At 34.7% G+C, this 17,012-nt stretch overlaps 3 protein-coding genes, 1 long non-coding RNA gene and 1 gene segment (V, D, J or C); all 5 read right to left on the bottom strand.

Moving 5' to 3' along the window:
• LOC121656110 (immunoglobulin gamma-1 heavy chain-like) overlaps window positions 1-17,012 on the bottom strand; it is a 343,586-nt gene that overhangs the window by 248,654 nt on the left and 77,920 nt on the right. The gene's annotated exons all lie outside the window — the stretch shown is intronic.
• The window catches only part of LOC121656377 (immunoglobulin mu heavy chain-like), a 101,078-nt gene that overhangs the window by 75,120 nt on the left and 8,946 nt on the right, over window positions 1-17,012 (bottom strand). The gene's annotated exons all lie outside the window — the stretch shown is intronic.
• On the bottom strand, window positions 147-784 carry LOC121656336. The segment is given in 2 exon segments: window positions 147-436; window positions 509-784. Coding segments are annotated over 2 exon segments (327 nt in total).
• Window positions 6,840-17,012, bottom strand: part of LOC121656141 (immunoglobulin gamma-1 heavy chain-like) — an 83,656-nt gene continuing 73,483 nt past the window's right edge. Inside the window, exons 3-5 of one of the 3 annotated variants that reach the window (XM_042011209.1) lie at window positions 9,899-9,957; window positions 7,673-7,975; window positions 6,840-7,269 (exon numbers count right to left, since the gene is read on the bottom strand). In XM_042011209.1, the coding sequence (XP_041867143.1) occupies window positions 7,109-7,269; window positions 7,673-7,975; window positions 9,899-9,957 (523 nt within the window). In that variant the 3' untranslated portion in view covers window positions 6,840-7,108. Of the gene's footprint in view, window positions 7,976-9,898; window positions 9,958-10,677; window positions 11,276-17,012 lie in introns of those variants that run through there. The other 2 variants (XM_042011200.1, XR_006013368.1) reach the window with 2 other exon arrangements.
• On the bottom strand, window positions 14,061-14,902 carry LOC121656396. The gene is made up of 3 exons (XR_006013391.1): window positions 14,854-14,902; window positions 14,282-14,509; window positions 14,061-14,148 (listed from the first exon to the last, which is right to left on the bottom strand). It is a non-coding gene; the product is annotated as an uncharacterized LOC121656396 (long non-coding RNA).

Genomic DNA, 17,012 nt, shown 5'->3' with positions numbered 1-17,012 from the left:
GATGTTCCTCTAATATAATTTCTGCCTGGATGTGTGATAACATTAATGGTCTCAGAGCTCCTCCTCTGGTGGCTTCATGTTAAAGTTTTCAGGCTCTGAGAGGTTTTTGTTCAGCTCTGCTGATGGTTTGTGTTACTGTGGCGTCTCGCACACTAATACACAGCCGTGTCTTCAGGCTGCATATTCTGTCCATTCAGAGTCACTGTGTTACTGGAAGTATCTACATCAATAGTGAACTTGTTCTTTAGTGAATCTTTATAGTATGAAGCTCCAGTGTCTTTCATCCCAATCCACTCCAGTCCTTTCCCTGCAGGCTGTCTGATCCAAGCTGTGTACCAGCTGCTCAGAGAATAAGAAACCTGACAGGTGATTGTCAGACGTTGACCTGGTTGTACAGTCATGGAGGCTGGTTGTGTCAGTGTTTCACACCTCACATCTGTAAAAGATAAACAATTTATGAAATTACAAATGAAGACTTGCTGACTGGGAGAAATTTAGAGAGACTTACAGGATCCAGCTGCCAACAGCAGCAGCAGAGTGACAGAAAACATGATGTGTGGAAGCTGAATGGATGAGCTTCTGATCCTCTTTAACTTCAACACCAAGTGAACTATTTACATCTGTATGAACAGGAAACCACTGAGTTTACATCCAGTCCTGAGAATGAGAAATCATTTGAATATATTTGAGTGTTTTTAGGACAGGATCTTATCTTGTGGATCAACATGTAACTCATGCATATTATTTAAGGGTCTGTTAATAATGAAGTATTTCTATATAGTTTCTTGTTTAGAGGGATAAGAAATAATGTAAACCAGATCTCTGTGAGGTCATGCTTCAAGTAAACTTCTGTCTCAATGCAAATTTTAAAGAATGATTTAGTGAAAACATGTATGTAAACAGATATAATTTATTTAATTTAGGTGAATTTGCTTAAATATAAAAGTGTTTAAACTCTGTTTTTGGCTGCAGACAAACAGAGAAACTAAAACATTTAGTTGAAACTGACAAAGCAGGCACATAAATCTGAGACTAAATTTAAACTTAGAATAAAACAAAAAATAAAATTGAATAAAAAGAGATGGAAACTTCTTTGAAACTCTGTCAAACTACAGTATTTGTTGTTCTCACTTTTCTTTTTTAATAGTTTCATTGCAAACTTAAAAGGTAACTCTATTCACAGTTTTTCTCAGTCGCTTTGGTGCATTCTCATAATTTTAAGTTTTAAACGATTAGTCATTTGTACACATCAAAGGAGCATTTTCTCGTTGCATTGATCAAACTGCAAATGTAACATTTGCTTTCATACAGTTCTCTGCTTTTTCATGACATTATCATTTACTTTGGTCATATTAGTCTAAATAAACTACACTTAGACCAGCAGAATAGTTAATCTCCTTAAAACTAATGATCTTGGTTTCATTGCTTGAGTCTTACATACAAAATAGTTAAACTAGTTATCAGAAACACTTTGTTATAATAATTTCCTCCTGCTCTCAGCTGACCCTCAGCATTCACTAAATCTTATAAGAGGACTTTTTCTTTACCTGGAGGTGGAAGGTGTACGACCACGTCCACATACTAAAACAGCTCTGCTAGCAGCATGGACACAGGATGCAAAGAGATCACAGCAGAATGCGCAGAAAGCTTACTCGCTGCAACAAAAGGCCTTACAAATATAATTACAGCATTGGCCTAACAATTATTTTTTTATATAAAGATTGTTATTGCAGGTTTTTGTGCAGGAGTTTAGTCAACTTCTGTTACTGTGGGTCCCGAGCGCAGAAAAATCTTCAGTTTTCAGACTGTTCATCTGCAGAAACAGCTGCTCTCTGCTATTGTCTCTGGAGATGATGAACCTTCCTTGGACTGACTGAGAGTACTAGTTGCTGCTACCACCATTAGTTTCAGTAGCAACCCATCCCAGTCCTTTTCCAGGAGCCTGTCTGATCCAGTCCATCCACCAGCTGCTAAATGACAGACCAGAGGTTGTACATGTCAGCTTGTGGGACTCTCCTGGTCTTTTAACCACTGCTTCAGATTGTGTCAGAGTTTGTCCATTGACACCTGCAAAAATAAAAATAAAAAAAATGTAAATTAAAGTAATTACCATTTTCAGAAATGAAGACTGTAGCTGCACGGCTGCACTGTGCATAATAAACAGTAAACAATACAGTTATTTATTAGTGATGCTCATCAGATGTGAGCATCACTAAAACAAAAGTCATACATGCGTTCATGTATTTTTCAAAGACTGTTCAGATGTGTTATCTTGTGTTGTTTTTTTTTTTTTTGTTTTTTTGTACAGCTGCTACACACTCTTCTAGCACAGAAGTAAACAGCAGAATCCTTTGCTTTTAGTCTTTTGTTTTCCAGGTACTGAGTACAGCTGGGAACAATCTGAGTAAAAATTAAACAACTCTGAAATGAGCTGGTATAGGTAGGAACAGCTAAATGTGTTCAGCAACTCGATCCACTGCAGAGCTTCTCCAGGTTTCTGTCTGATCCAGTTCATGCTGTAACTAGTCGTAGTGTAACCAGATGTAACACATGAATTATTCAGTCTCTCCAGGTCTTCTCATCTCAGACGGAGGCTGTTCAAGTTTGAGATCACTCTAAACACCTGTAAGTCCAGTAAAGAAACAAAGACCATGACCTTTTTAAAAAAAAATGAACTAATAATAAAATAAATGTTTTGTTTTCTTTATGATCGTATGAACGAATTAACTTTTTTTTTTTTTAAATACTGAACACTTGAATTTAATACAGTTATACTAAGTTAACACTTCATCCAAATCATGATGAACTCTTATTAGTTAGGAAACTGAAATAATTTTTATCATTTTAATGAGGCTTTATGAGTTGTTCTCTCTCAGATGGTGGGACTATTAGTGGTGTTTATAAAGAAAAAAGACTGCAGAGACCTCCCTCTGCAGGCTGAAAAAGGAAACTGTTTTGACCATGTTTCAGTGCTACAATAACATGAAAATAGATAAACTACAGTAATAGAAAGACATCACAAAACTTGCACAGTCATGGTTTTAGCGTTAAAGAAATGTTTCTAAATTACAACCTATTTTATCTTTAATGACACAGAGACCATTTTACACACCGTTACCTCCTCATGCTACTACTACTCATGCTAACTACTTCTGATTCCTGAACATGACAAGCTGGGAAGAGAATAAATGAAAATAAAAGTCAGTAGAAATTCACCTCCATGATTAAATGAAGTGAAACACAGTGAAGAGTTCAGTCTGAGTTGAGGAGCTGTGTGTATTTATAGTTGTGTATTTCTATCACAGCTGCTAAACAACAGATAAACATCAGTGTTACTAAATTCACCACCAACCTGAATGTGTTTGTGGAAATATGTTTTTTTTTTTTTTTTGTTTGTTTTTTTAAGTCTTTCCTCACTCTTCCACCCAGATTTTATTTGTTTCTTCTTTTTCTGATTCAGATCATGAATATGAAACCACGTAGCAGCAGCAGCAGCAGCAGGTGTTTTTGTTGGTCGCTGGTTAACTTGTTATCATAGGAAATGCACTTTGCTGCGATTCTGAAAAAGTTCAACCCACTCGTTACAGTTCTTAATAACAGAAATCACAGAGCACTTATATTCATACTATAATCATCCAGACATATTAATACAGAATATTTGTAAAAACTGCTGAACTTACAACTAATTAACTTTTTAACCAGTAAGTAGCATTTAAAGCACATGTCAACATAGTATTTATTAATGTATTTATTGATTTATTAATTTATTTATTGAGGGTGGACCAGGCAGCATCTACACAGCAACCCAGCCTCTAAGTAGCAGCTGTCATCTCCTACATAACATGTTTAACCTGAGATTAAATTTGTCTTCTTATTTCCTCTTTGTTCTAAAATAGTAAGAAGCATTGAAATTGCAGCCTGAGCCTCACACAGGACAAGTTAATAAATGACCTGATTAACTGATTAATTTATTAATGTGTGTGTGCATGTGTGTGTGTGTGTGTGTGTGTGTGTGTGTGTGTGTGTGTGTGTGTGTGTGTGTGTGTGTAGGTTTGTATGTATTTAGATCACGGGCAGGAGGGGGAGTAAGAAAAGGAATTAAAAATACGGATAAAAGAGTAAAACATTTTTTTCAATTTTGAAGTAAAGAAAACATTGAATTAATTTTAGATGATTGAACTGATATTTATAATCAATAAATATAATTAATAAATTAATATTGCTTCACTAACATTGTTTTAATGTTTTTTGTTTTTTTGTTTTTTTTTTCAAACCTGTCCTGTCAGCAAGCAAAATAATAATCTGGTTGCTTCATCATGCTGAACAAATTTGTTCTGCCAAGAGGAGGCCTATAGGTAAGACTCTTCTTAATAATCTGATTCATTTATTTATTTATTTACTTTGAATCACAGAATCTATGGAGGGGACAGAAAAAGATGGAAAATAGCAAAAAGAAGCAAAAGGGAAAGAAGAAAGGAGAGAAGGAAACAACCCTTCAATCCACACCATCACCAGACAACAAACTCTTACACCTGTACATGTACACACCAGAAAATTTCCTACAAATTTACAAAAAAAAACTGCTGCTAGTCATTAAGAGTTCTAAATAATAACCAAATCAAAAAGACATATCATGAAAGTAGCACAACAGCGACCAGATACTAACTCACAGGAAAAAAAAGAAGAATTATCTCTTAATATAAAACCCACTGGAGAACTCAGTGACTGTGTCAGCATGCAGAGCATGAGGAATAAGGAGTGATCAGTGATGAAGAGTTTAATGTTAAACTAAAATAGAGCTCAGTTACTGTTTAGATGACGAATGAAAAAGTAGTGAAAAAATGTGAGATGTGGTCGAAAAATGAGCGTTTATTTAATATTGATCATCAAATTATTTAATTTGGTTTCAGTGTGAGACATAAACGTAAGCTAAATATTCATGGCTGATGAAGCTTCAATGTTGATTCAGTTAGATTTTACTATCCGGCCTGTTTCTGAACCACAGAGACGATACGAATAATAAAACCAAAATGCAGGACGATCAGGTAACAAGGCAGGTGGATTTTTTTATAAAATGAAAAGAAAGCATTGCAAAGGCAGAATATACAGAATCCAAACTATAAATATAGACAGAATAAAAGCAGGAAGGTATCATGTCCTTAGTTGAACTCTGTGTGGGTGGAGGTCTTCCTGGTAAAGTTTCCACAAAGCAGAGAAAAGACAAAGAGCAGAGATGGAGGGAGATGATGAGTGTGTTCAGCAGCAGATATGAATCTGTTCTCAGTGGTTATTAGAAAAGAAACAACTGCTGAGAGCCAATCAAACTTCCTTTCCTGTAGCTGTGTTGGTTTCTCTGCAGCCTCCACACGGTTAGCTGTGGCTTTCACTTTAATAACACAATGACTGTTACAACCATCAATGTGCTAAAAAATCATTCAGGAAGCATCTGTGTCGTTCGTCTGTGAGAGAAACAGCTCAAATCCTGACCTCAGAGCTGAGAAATGAACTTTGATGGAAGAAAAAGAGAGATGAGAAACCTCCTGTTGAACATTTGCTGCTAATTCATTAATTATAAATAATTTAAACCTCATGTTCTCAGAAGCTTCTCCTCTGTAACAAACACTTTATTTTTTGTACTTGTCTAAAAAACATTAAAGCTGCTGAGAGTTTTCAGCTTTTATAAGAAACACTGCAGCGACTAAACTTCTGTTGGTTCATCAGAGCGACACAAACCACACTGAGACAAACACATAAACCACCGACACAAACAAGTCATGTTTCATTTTTCTCAGAGAACAAGCAGGACAAGACGTCCATGTTGGTTCAGCTCAGGTCTCTTTATTTGTCAGAGGATTCTGTTCATCTCAATCAGAGCTGAATTTTTAGTTCACTTCAAACTGGTCCTGTTTTCCACTGGTTTCCATCGTACTCATTAGACAAAATCTGCAACATTGACAGCTTCAGTTCTTCAGCTGCTCTCATGTTCTGTGGAGTCACATAAGTAGGACTGATCCTGGCCTGCACTGAACTCTGACATTAGACTGTTTCATTACATGCAGGACATTTACAGAAATGACAAATCTTGGAAACATTTCTCCTCTTTCCTTCATTTTTATAAGTGATTACTGATGGATTCTTGAACTTTTTGTGTGTTTTTGCCACTAAACTCCAAAATAAAAATATTTGTTCTGCAACAGTCAACTCACCATCAAGATGCTGCTACGTATATTAATTCACCTGGATAGATAGGTCCATGTTTATTTATTAATTTACTGTTTATTTTACATGACACATATAAATAAAAATAAAAACTAAATAACATGTATGTGACACCACTGGAATATAATCAAAACAAAGTTAAATATAATTTATTTGAAAGCATTTTGTGGTGTGAATAACTTTAAATGCATCAGGGTTAAAACTTCCACAGTTCAGACTTTTAACAAAGAGAATCCTGATTTTATTCTTTAAACTCCAAGAATGTGGAACAAACTCTCCGTCAGCATCAGAACAGCTGAGTCAGCACTACTTTAAAAGTTTATTAACCCTCCTGAACAGACTTATGGATGTTTTCTGATCTCTATTTTTATGTTTTAATGTTGGTCTTTGTTCTTTCTTTCCTTTGTGAATTATTTCTCTGGATTTGGTGTAACTTGAGAGTTTTTTAACATTAATAGTTTATTTTTATTCTTCTTAAATTTCATTTTATTATTCACCAACTTTAATGAGTAAAATATTCTGTGACACGAGGGGAAGGATTTATAATGTGACAAAATATTTTTGAATTAACATTTTTTATTCTGTTTTGTTCAGAATAAGAGAAAAACGTAAAACATGTAAAATAAAAAAAGAAAAATCAGAAAACTTACAGAAATACTGAAAATTATTAAACATGTAACAGACAGAAAACAGACATGAACTCAACTATCAAGAAAAAAACTGCATTACAGCAAAAATAAACGAGAAAATATGTTTCTAAATTCTGACAATAATTCTTATTTCTAGTTAACTACAACATTTCGTAACAAATATTTGTAAATCCTGATCAAAGGGATCAATAAGATAAATGTTTTATATGTGATGGAGAGAAAAGGCGATCAGGAAACAGTCAGTCAGCATGTGTGAAGTTGGTGGATGGTTCCTTGTTTCTGACCATCATCAGCAGTCCACAACAGTACACCAGACTCTTCACTGTCAGCACTGTGTACAGCAAGCAGAGCAGCTTCACCCTGAACTCAGACTGGAAGGACACTGACACTGACACTGACACTGACACACACACACACACACACACACCCACACACACACACACACACACACACACACACACACAAACACATTATCATTCTTGAATCACTAATTTATTGATAAGAATACAAAATAAGGTTCCAATATAAAGACACAGCTTATTATGAGCTGAAGTTGATTGATGTATTTTTATCTTGATCTCTGACATATTATGGCCTGTGTGATGTTTGGTGGGGAGCAGGTAGTTTACAGTGGGTTTAAAGGCCTGTATGTACTCTGCAAGAACAGAGAAGCAGTATGTGAAGCTTTGAAACAGAAAAGAAATTTAAGATTGGGAGGTGTAAGTGAGAAATGTTCGTCTTCTGCTCCTGATGTTTACATAAAGTTAAATCTCTGATGATCCCGGTCATCAAGCCTTCATTACCATGTTGTGTTTGGGCCTCCACTATTTCTCCATAGTGGTTGACGTAGCAGCTGTATTTATATCTGCTGTTCTCTTGCTGATGGACCAACAAGATGGCAGCGGAGCGTCCCGACTCTGTGATCTGCAGCAGGTCTCCATCAGCAGGACGGAGCTCCTCTATAGACCCGTCTTCATTGTGTCTTTTCCAGGAGAACCGGAACAGAGGAGGAAACATGTCTGAGGCCAGACACAGAAGGACGCTCTTCCCCTGGACTCTGGATGCTGCTGGGTACACGCTCACCACGGGCTTCACAATCTGCTCATCTGAAGTTTGACAGCAGCAACAAGCAGCACACACACACACACACACACACACACACACACACACACACATGCATATTCACATGGTCAGCAGCAACTTCCATCGCTGCCCTGCATCCAGTCTGATCCTGGAAAATTCATGGTCTCTGATCATTTTGATTTTTTCTATTGATTTTGTTTTTTAATGAATAAAATGTAAATAAAAATAACACTATTTATATATATTTTTTCATTCCCTATATAAAATAAATACCACAATATAGCAACATACAGTAAGTCCATCCATGAAGAAAAACTTTTCATTTATTAAAATAAACATAGTCGATTTCAAGTTTATCATCACTTTGTCTGATAACTACTACATATATACAGGAAATAAAAAAAAAATCTTCACTTTAATAAAATTTCATGCTCTCATTAAGCATTAAAAGCAAAAATAGGAATTCATATTGACACAAACAACATTATTTTATGTTATATTTGTTGTTTGTTTATCTAATTATTAACATATCTCCTTTTAAGGGTTTATTTCATTATCACACACAGAAATGATTCAATTAAATTGTTTTATGTTGGACATCAACATTTTAATTGAAGTTATAAAAATGAATTTACTAAAAGGTATTTTACAATATACACTTGTACATTTGATGTCCCTTTTAACATCTTTCTTAAATACTTTCTAAATATTTTTAAAGTGTTTTAGTCCACATGTCTTAATTGAAAATATGACTTATTTCAAAAATTTACTTTCACTAAAACATGTTTTATAACACATTTACAGACAGCTTGTGTATGTTTTCAGTATTAAATAATTTATTTATCATTATTTTTTTCTTCTGTAACAACGGCTTCATGAATTATCTATTAATGATGAAAAAATTTACATGTGAAGCCTGAAGTAGCAGACAGTGACTTTAAACACATTTAAGTCCTACTATAAAATAACTGGAGTAAAATAAATGTTTGTTCTTACCTGTTAAATAAACTAAAGTCCCAGAACCAAAGAGGTTTTAGCCACAATGAGACTTGTACAAAAACCTGTCTGTCAGGTGAATGAGTGTAAATAATAAAGCATTTTTTAGCTCCATGATGTGTTTCTTTCATTTTCAAATCAACATGAAAATTACTGAATTTATTCTGGCTTTCTGTATGTTTATGTGTATATATGCGTTTCTCGGTGTGTTTGCAATGGCACTTTCAGGTTTCCATGATTTATTTATTTAATATTATCTTTGAACCCTCCCAGGTTACAAAAAATAAAAATAAATATATAAATAATAATAAATAAATAAATAAAAATAAAAAAATGTTTTTCCCAAACTTGCAATTTAGTTTTGGTCCTTTTTTGGCTTTAATTTACGCCGTCAGCTTCATGCAGGTTTGACTGCTGAAACTCAGCCATTTTACCACCAGATTTGGCCCAAATACATTAAAATAATGATAAAACATAGCATATTTAACTTTTTTTTTTAATTCCTATAAGATATTAACTATAATAGTTTTCAGTTTAATTTCATTTAACCTTCTTATTAAGTGTAAAGAATGAAAACTAAAAAAATATTTTCATAACACAACTGATATATTCATTAAATCAACAATTGTTACTTGTTTGTCTCTAATACTTCAACTTCATTTTTTTCTAAATCAAATATCTTTTTGTCAGCCACAGAATTACTGAAGATAGTTGAAAACTAAATATTGGTATCATGACTAATATTTGCAGAAATAAATAATAAGTTTTGTTCTTCAGTGAGATTTAAACATGATTTCAGAAATGATTGAGCTTTTCGATGACTTTTTGATGAATTCTCTACTAATGATCATAAAACTTAACACGTGAAGCCTGAAGCAGAAAAAAACTGACTTTAAACACATTTAACTTTTATACAATAAAACTGAAGAAAAATAAATGTTTGTTTTTACCTGTTACATAAACTTTAGTCCCAGAACCAAAGTGGTCGAAGTAGAAGCCGTAGATAAAGCTATAGTAATACACAACGAAGAGACTCGTGCAAAAACCTGACTGCTGTTGAGTGTTTGAGCTGAGGTGAATGAGTCTAAATAATAAAGTATTTTTCAGCTTCTTGATGTGTTTCTCCAATGTTCATATCAACAAGAATATTAGAGAAGTTTCTTTTTCTCTGTTTTTAGCCACACTAGCAGCTTAGCTCTGATGTTAATGTCAGTCTGTTGGTCAGTCCACTACGTTCTATGTGTATGTTTACGTGTACATATATGTGTCTCTGTGGGGTTGCAGTGAAACTTTCAGGCTTCCATGATTTATTTATTTTTTAACATGATTTTTGAAGCCTTCCCCTTCTCTTCCAAAATATTTTTTCTAGTTCACAAGTAAAACATGTAACTCTTTAGCTTTTCTTACATCTACAGACATGTTTCATTTCAATTTTCAATATCAAATGTTTTTAGGAAGATGTCACAGAATTATGGGAGATGGTAGAAAACTAAATATTGGTATCATGACAAATATTTGCAGAAATACAGAATAAGTTTAGTTCTTCAGTGAGATTTAAACATGATTTCAGAAATGATTGAGCTTTTCTTCTGTAACAATGGCTGCATGAAGAATTCTCTACTAATGATCATAAAACTTAACACATGAAGCCTGAAGCAGCAAAAACTGACTTTAAACACATTTAACTTTTATACAATAAAACTGAAGAAAAATAAATGTTTGTTTTTACCTGTTACATAAACTTTAGTCCCAGAACCAAAGTGATCGAAGTAGCCGCCGTAGTCACAATGAAAGAGACTCGTACAAAAACCTGTCTGCTGTTGAATGTGTCAGCTGAGGTAAAAGAGTCCAAATAATCAGTCTGTCTTATTTCAGATCCATGATCTATTTCTCTGATCCACTTCTGGTCCTCGGGCTGCAGTCCTGCATATTTTAGGTGTTTCCCTGATCCAACACACACACACACAATTTAAATTAAATGGCTTTCCTCAACAGCTTTTTGTCAAGTTCTGATGAAAAAGGTTGAGCCATTAATGTGATTCAGGTTTGCTGCAGCAGGAAACATCAAACACCTGCAGGACAGCGGTGCTTGAGGACCGACGTTGGACACCCCTGCTCTAATGTTTAGATCAACATGACTGTCTCTTCTTCTCTTTTCTTTTAGCCTCACTAGTAGCTTGGCTCTGATGTTGACGTCAGTCGTTTGATTTCATGTGTCTCTGTGGGTTTCTACCACCACTTTCAGGTTTCCATGATTATTTTTTTCTTTTTTCGTAGTTTTTGTATGAACTCTGTGCTACATTAACCACTGAGGGATTCTTTGATACAGTTCTCTCAAACAGGCTGAGATGTTTCTCCTGGAATTCTCTCTTCATTTATGTGATCTCCATGCAGGTTGTCTGATCCATTATATAATGCTGCAGCTAAATGACGCCAGATCCTCTACAGAACAAACTCAAACTGTCCAGGCTTTTTTACACTAGAAGAAATGGACTTTATTCTCTGACCTGTTCTATTTGATCAAATAACATAGAGGAGGGAATGCAGAAGAAAAACAAACATTATTTTAGAGTTGAAAAGTTGATTTGTGAATAACTATTAGCCAAAAGAAGTGGTGGAGCTCACACTGCAGAGACAAGAAGTTTAAGCATGAGTGTGTTCCTCATCATTTTGATGTGACCTCTGATCCTCCACACAAAGTATCAGACCAGCCAGCAGGACAGAAATACAGAAAGATGCTGCAGAAGATCATCAGAGAGAGTTGGTGTTTGTGTTTTAAGAGGAAGCAGTGTATATGAGATAACATGGAGACAGGAAATATACAGAATGTGGTTTGTTTTAATTACATAAATATTTAGTATATTTAGTATTTATTTATTTATTTATATATTTAGTATATTTAGTATATTTAGTATAATACACTCTTACTGTGTATAGCTAAATATCTCCTTGTATAAGTCTTGTAAATATTGAAATTTTTATACTGTTTTTCATTTTTTGCTACCTTAAGAAGCACAACTGCTAAATGACTGTATTGCTGCAACACCTAAATTTCCCAGCTTGGGATGAATAAAGTACTTCTATCTTCTATCTATCTATCATGTAATTAGTTAATGTTATATTATTATATGGTTATATGCAAAGTAAACAAACACATTAAAAATTAACAAAAAAGAAAGAAAGAAAGACATATATACGTGAGCATTCCACATCAAGCCATCACAACTTTTTCTGTTATAAAAGGAATGGGAGAAAGTATACTTATTAAATCCCTCCTTCTTCTTTTTCTTGAAAATGAACTCACCTTTTACTGCAGCATCTCAAGCAGTCGTCCACCAACCAGAAAGTTGGTTGATTTCAGGTTTCCCGTGACTCCTTTGCAAAGTGTCCTTGAGCAAGACACCCAAACTCTTTATTGTTTGTAAACAATATAAAATATCAGCATCAACAATGTGACAAAATAATAAAATAACTGTTATTCCCTTTTATTAGACAAAATTGTAAAATTGTAAATTAGCAAAATAAAAATCAAAACCTACTATTGGTTGGCTCTTATTCACATTCTTCAGCTTTTTGCCACCAAAGTCCTCTGAAAGAAAACTATCACTCATCACATTCATATGGAACGATACTGATAAAAGACTATATGCACTTTATCAATATTTGGATCGATATATATTAGCTCTGGTGTAAGTGAGCATTTATAGTTTGGAGAGTTTATAAGCCAGATATTACACATAAGGGACTAAAGTAACAGGTGAGATCAACTGAAGATGTACAACTTGAAGGTCACGTGAAAAGTTGGCACCTTAGCAAAATAATGAGCAAAAACACTGTAGTTCTGGCACCACAGCTTGTCTTTGATGGATCAGATGATGAGTTTGACCTTTGGGAGATGATATTTCTTCATTACTTGCACACTCAGAAGCTAAAAGACACTATTTTACGCACGTCCACTGATACTGATGCTAAACAAATTGCTGAAAATAACTGAAAGAATACTTACTGCTATGCTGAGCTAATAAGACTGATAGATGTGAAAAGCTTGTCATTCATAAGACAAGCTGCCGATGGAAGGTCCTTTCAGATGGTGGCTGAAACACCCTGGGAATATTAAAAGAGCATTATTCTGGAAAAAGCAAGCCATTAATAATAAACATGTACAAAGTATTACAGGCAGAGAATATAATTAGAGCCCTAAGAGAAGCAGGTCAAACAATGAGTGATGGACTGATTTGACTGAAAATAGAGACTTGACCTCCTGAGACCCGGGGTATGATTTCATTTGCATTTTAGGTTTCTTCTAGCTATTTGTGGTTAAGAGGAATCAATAAATATAATGACCAAAGATTATCTTTGAATATGAAGCCATTTTTTTAAAAAATGATGTACACATATGTGGACACACGGTCTGAGTTTCCTCAAAACACAAAAAAATCATGATTTTGTTACAAAGAGCAAATCTATTTATTTTCAGCCTGAACACTTTTTTAAAACATGTCATTGTCACAGTTGTTTGTAACTGTTTCCATTTATGAACATACCTTTGAAAACCTAAAATTGTTTAAAAAACAGTAACAATCTTGCAAAACTTGTCCTTCTGCTTTCTGCGTTTGGTAACATGCCAAAACTAGCATTTGAACAGCTGATCACACAGTGTGAAAAACAGTGTAACAGTTACGTGCAGCTTGCAAGCACAGGTACACCTTGCATGTTGCGCACCGGACTCTGGTTCTCCCAGAACAGCCTGTTGCTCTGCAGCGTGCTGCATTCTTCAGGTCAACCACCTCTGGAAGATGTCCATTTGACCTTTTGCGGACAGAGATGTGGGGCACTGCCATCAAAGGACGCCTTTTCTCTGGCTCTGAAAGGTGTGTGTTGTCCTCAAGTTCTGAGTGGTCATCCTGTGCATTGCTGTGCTGGGCCAAGAATGTCTTAGCCACATCCATTCGGAACTCAAGAAACTGCATAATGCCACTTCTTGGTGTGCCACGTGCTTTGCAGTCTTGACGGTAGAGCAGCCAGCTGTTGGCTAAGGCAACATCTGTGAAGTGCATAAGCATCCTAACTGTCCACTTTGTGGTGCGGACGCTCATTCTGTAGTCCTCTTCAGGGTCAGCAGTTGAGCCACCAACCTCGACCTGCTGAGTTCCATGTCTTGGTGTGCGTGAAGTAGCAATGCTACGGTCTGAGCGATAACCTGTGGACAGATGTTGTTAAGCCCCTTAGAACAAGTAAACATAATTTTGGGTCTTGTTCTTTGGCATAAATAATTCTAGTACTACTACTGATGTTCATTTAGAATTAACTAAGCATTATATCAATAGGCTTACCAGCCACTTCACCACGGAAACGTTTCCTCCCCCGGCTGGCCTCAGTGGGTTGGGGAATGGGGTCTTCACCCCCACTGCTCTCCTCACTGCTGCTCGTCTCGTTTTGTGGAGGATGGTAATCAGCATCCATCACTGGGTCGTCGGTGTCTGACAACTCCTCTAGGTCTGAGTTGTCCAGATCCCTTCCCTCCAGCACAAGTTCAAGAGCTTGTGACAGAGTATAATACTCTGAAAATAATATGGAGAAAATGAAATAAAAATCTGTGCAATTGTCCATGTACTCATGTATTCTCTCTTTTTTAATGTTGTTAACTATTGTAAACTACTATTTTCTAATACAATCTAGCCAAACTACATTTTTGGCACACTTTTTATGCTAACCTTGAGCTAGCATTTTTACATTTTCAGCAAAGCTAAGTCCTACCGTCCACATATGTGGACCGCAACTTTAGCGACATACTGTATCTTTCCTGTTATAAACTTTTATCAAAATTTCTTGCCATATTAAACAAAAAACACTAATATGTTTAACTAAACCAGAATAAACAATCAAATCTTATCTGAATTTTTACCTTTCTGTCGTTTTGGTCGGGTGTGGCTCCCTGAGTTTTCAAAGGTGTTTGTCGCCATCTTGAAATTTATCCATAGAGTGTATTTCTCTTCTTTCGCCAGCAGATGGCAGTATAAGCGCCCACAAATGTGTACAACAGGTTTCAATTGCATCATATTCAGTATATAGTGCAGAAGACCAAAAATGTGATGTCCACAAATGTGTATGCCAGGACGTAAGAGGTTAAATGAAGGTAGCATTACAAACAATGTGGAGCCAGAAAGGTTGATAAACAAGGAAGCAACCAAGATCATCTATTTAAGGCAAAACACAGAAAGAATGGAAGACCTCCAGACAACTTGAAGGTCATCAGTTTACTAGCCAATGCTGGACATTGACACAGAGCATAGCTGCAAGATGCACTCTACAAGCCATGATATCCACACATCTTCTCAGTAGTAAGAACAGCTAAACAATTACCTTCAAATGAGAGCATGGCGCCATGGTGACCAACCAAATACAAGCAGCATGAACAAGAAATGGGAAAGTGTATAGTTAAATGGACCACCAGAGAAAGCCAAGGTGATTATTGTATGGAATTTGAGAGATTTGGATCAATATAAGTGACAATGCTTATAGAGGGGGTTGTAATGGAAATTTTGTAAATTCTATTTCTAAACCATTTTTTTTTTCTTTATAACATGACAGATGAAGATTTTTTTTACTTATTGAAGAAAATGAGAGTAGTGATCTCTCTGAGAATGAAAATTCCTTAGTTGAGAATAAATGTAACAGGAAAGGATGTAAGGAGGAGCTAAATCTAAGTTTTCTAAATGAAATTGAATATAAATCATTTAGTTTTGGAAAAAATATTGATCATGAGGTAAATTATTACTATGATTACGATCAAATTCTGAATATTGTTCTGAGAATCTGTTTAATAGTCTTCATTTGGAGGGTTTTTCAATCATACATTCAAATAGTAGAAGCCTTTATACGAATTATGTACAAATTAAAGACTATTTAAAATCATTACAACATGCATTTCAGGTCATTGCCATGAGTGAAACTTGGTTAACAAATGAAAAGGGTGCTGATTTTGTGTTAGAAGGGTATGACATTTTTAATGTAAACCGGATAAATAAAAGATTTTCAGTGTAAGGTAATTGACAGTACAATGGTTAATGACATTATGGAAAGTTTGACAATTGAATTCATTCAACTAAATTTAAGAGTATAATTTTGAGTTGTATATATAGAATGCCTTGTTCTTGCATTGATTAATTTATGAATACCATTGTTGATATTTTTGGGAAAGTATGTCATAAGAAAGCACTTTTTGTTTGTGGTGACTTTAATATAGATTTTTAAAATATAGTGAACATAAACTAACAACAGACTTTTGTAATGTAATGTTAAGTTTTAGCAAGTCTTTTTAAACTTGCTTTTACTTAGTTTTATTTGTTTTTATTTTCTCTGTATTACTGTTATTTAGTGTTTTGTCTTATTGTTAAGCACTTTGTGATTTTTAACTTGAAAGGTGCTATATAAATAAATATTCACTTACTTACTTACTTACTTACTTACTTACTAACTTAATTAGTTTTGGTCTCTGGCCCCTTATAGACAAACCTAGTAGGATAACTAAGGAAAGAGCCAAACTTATTGATAACGTTTTTACTAATGTTCATGACCAATTAAAATGTGGATTGCTTTTAAGTGATAATAGTGATCATCTTCCTGTTTTTGTGATTTCACATAATTTAAAGTTTATATGTTCAATTGGTGCGAGTAAGCCTTTATGTAAATTAATAAGAATAAGGACACCAGAAAGAATTGAGGCCTTAAAGAGGGACATTATAAATTACAAATGGGACAAGGTGTATGTTGATGATCCAAATCAGGCCTATGATGCATTTTTGTTTACATTCTAAGAGCTATATAACAAACATTGTCCTTTTAGAAAGTGTTGGATGAAGGATACATACAAAGGAAAGCCATGGATGACAAAAAGTTTGCTAAGGGCGTGCAAAAAGAAAAATTTACTCTATAAGAAATATTTACAATATTTAGAACCAGTGAAAGTGAAGGAAAGTATAAGCCGTATAAGTATAAATTTATTTCCATTATAAGATTACAGAAGAAGCAATACTACAATAAAAGAGTAGAGTAGAGGAGAGT

Source organism: Melanotaenia boesemani, chromosome 2, assembly GCF_017639745.1.
Source record: "Melanotaenia boesemani isolate fMelBoe1 chromosome 2, fMelBoe1.pri, whole genome shotgun sequence".
NCBI lineage: Eukaryota > Metazoa > Chordata > Actinopteri > Atheriniformes > Melanotaeniidae > Melanotaenia > Melanotaenia boesemani.
Note: the sequence above shows the minus strand (reverse complement) of the source record. Positions and strands in the feature narration are given on the sequence as shown.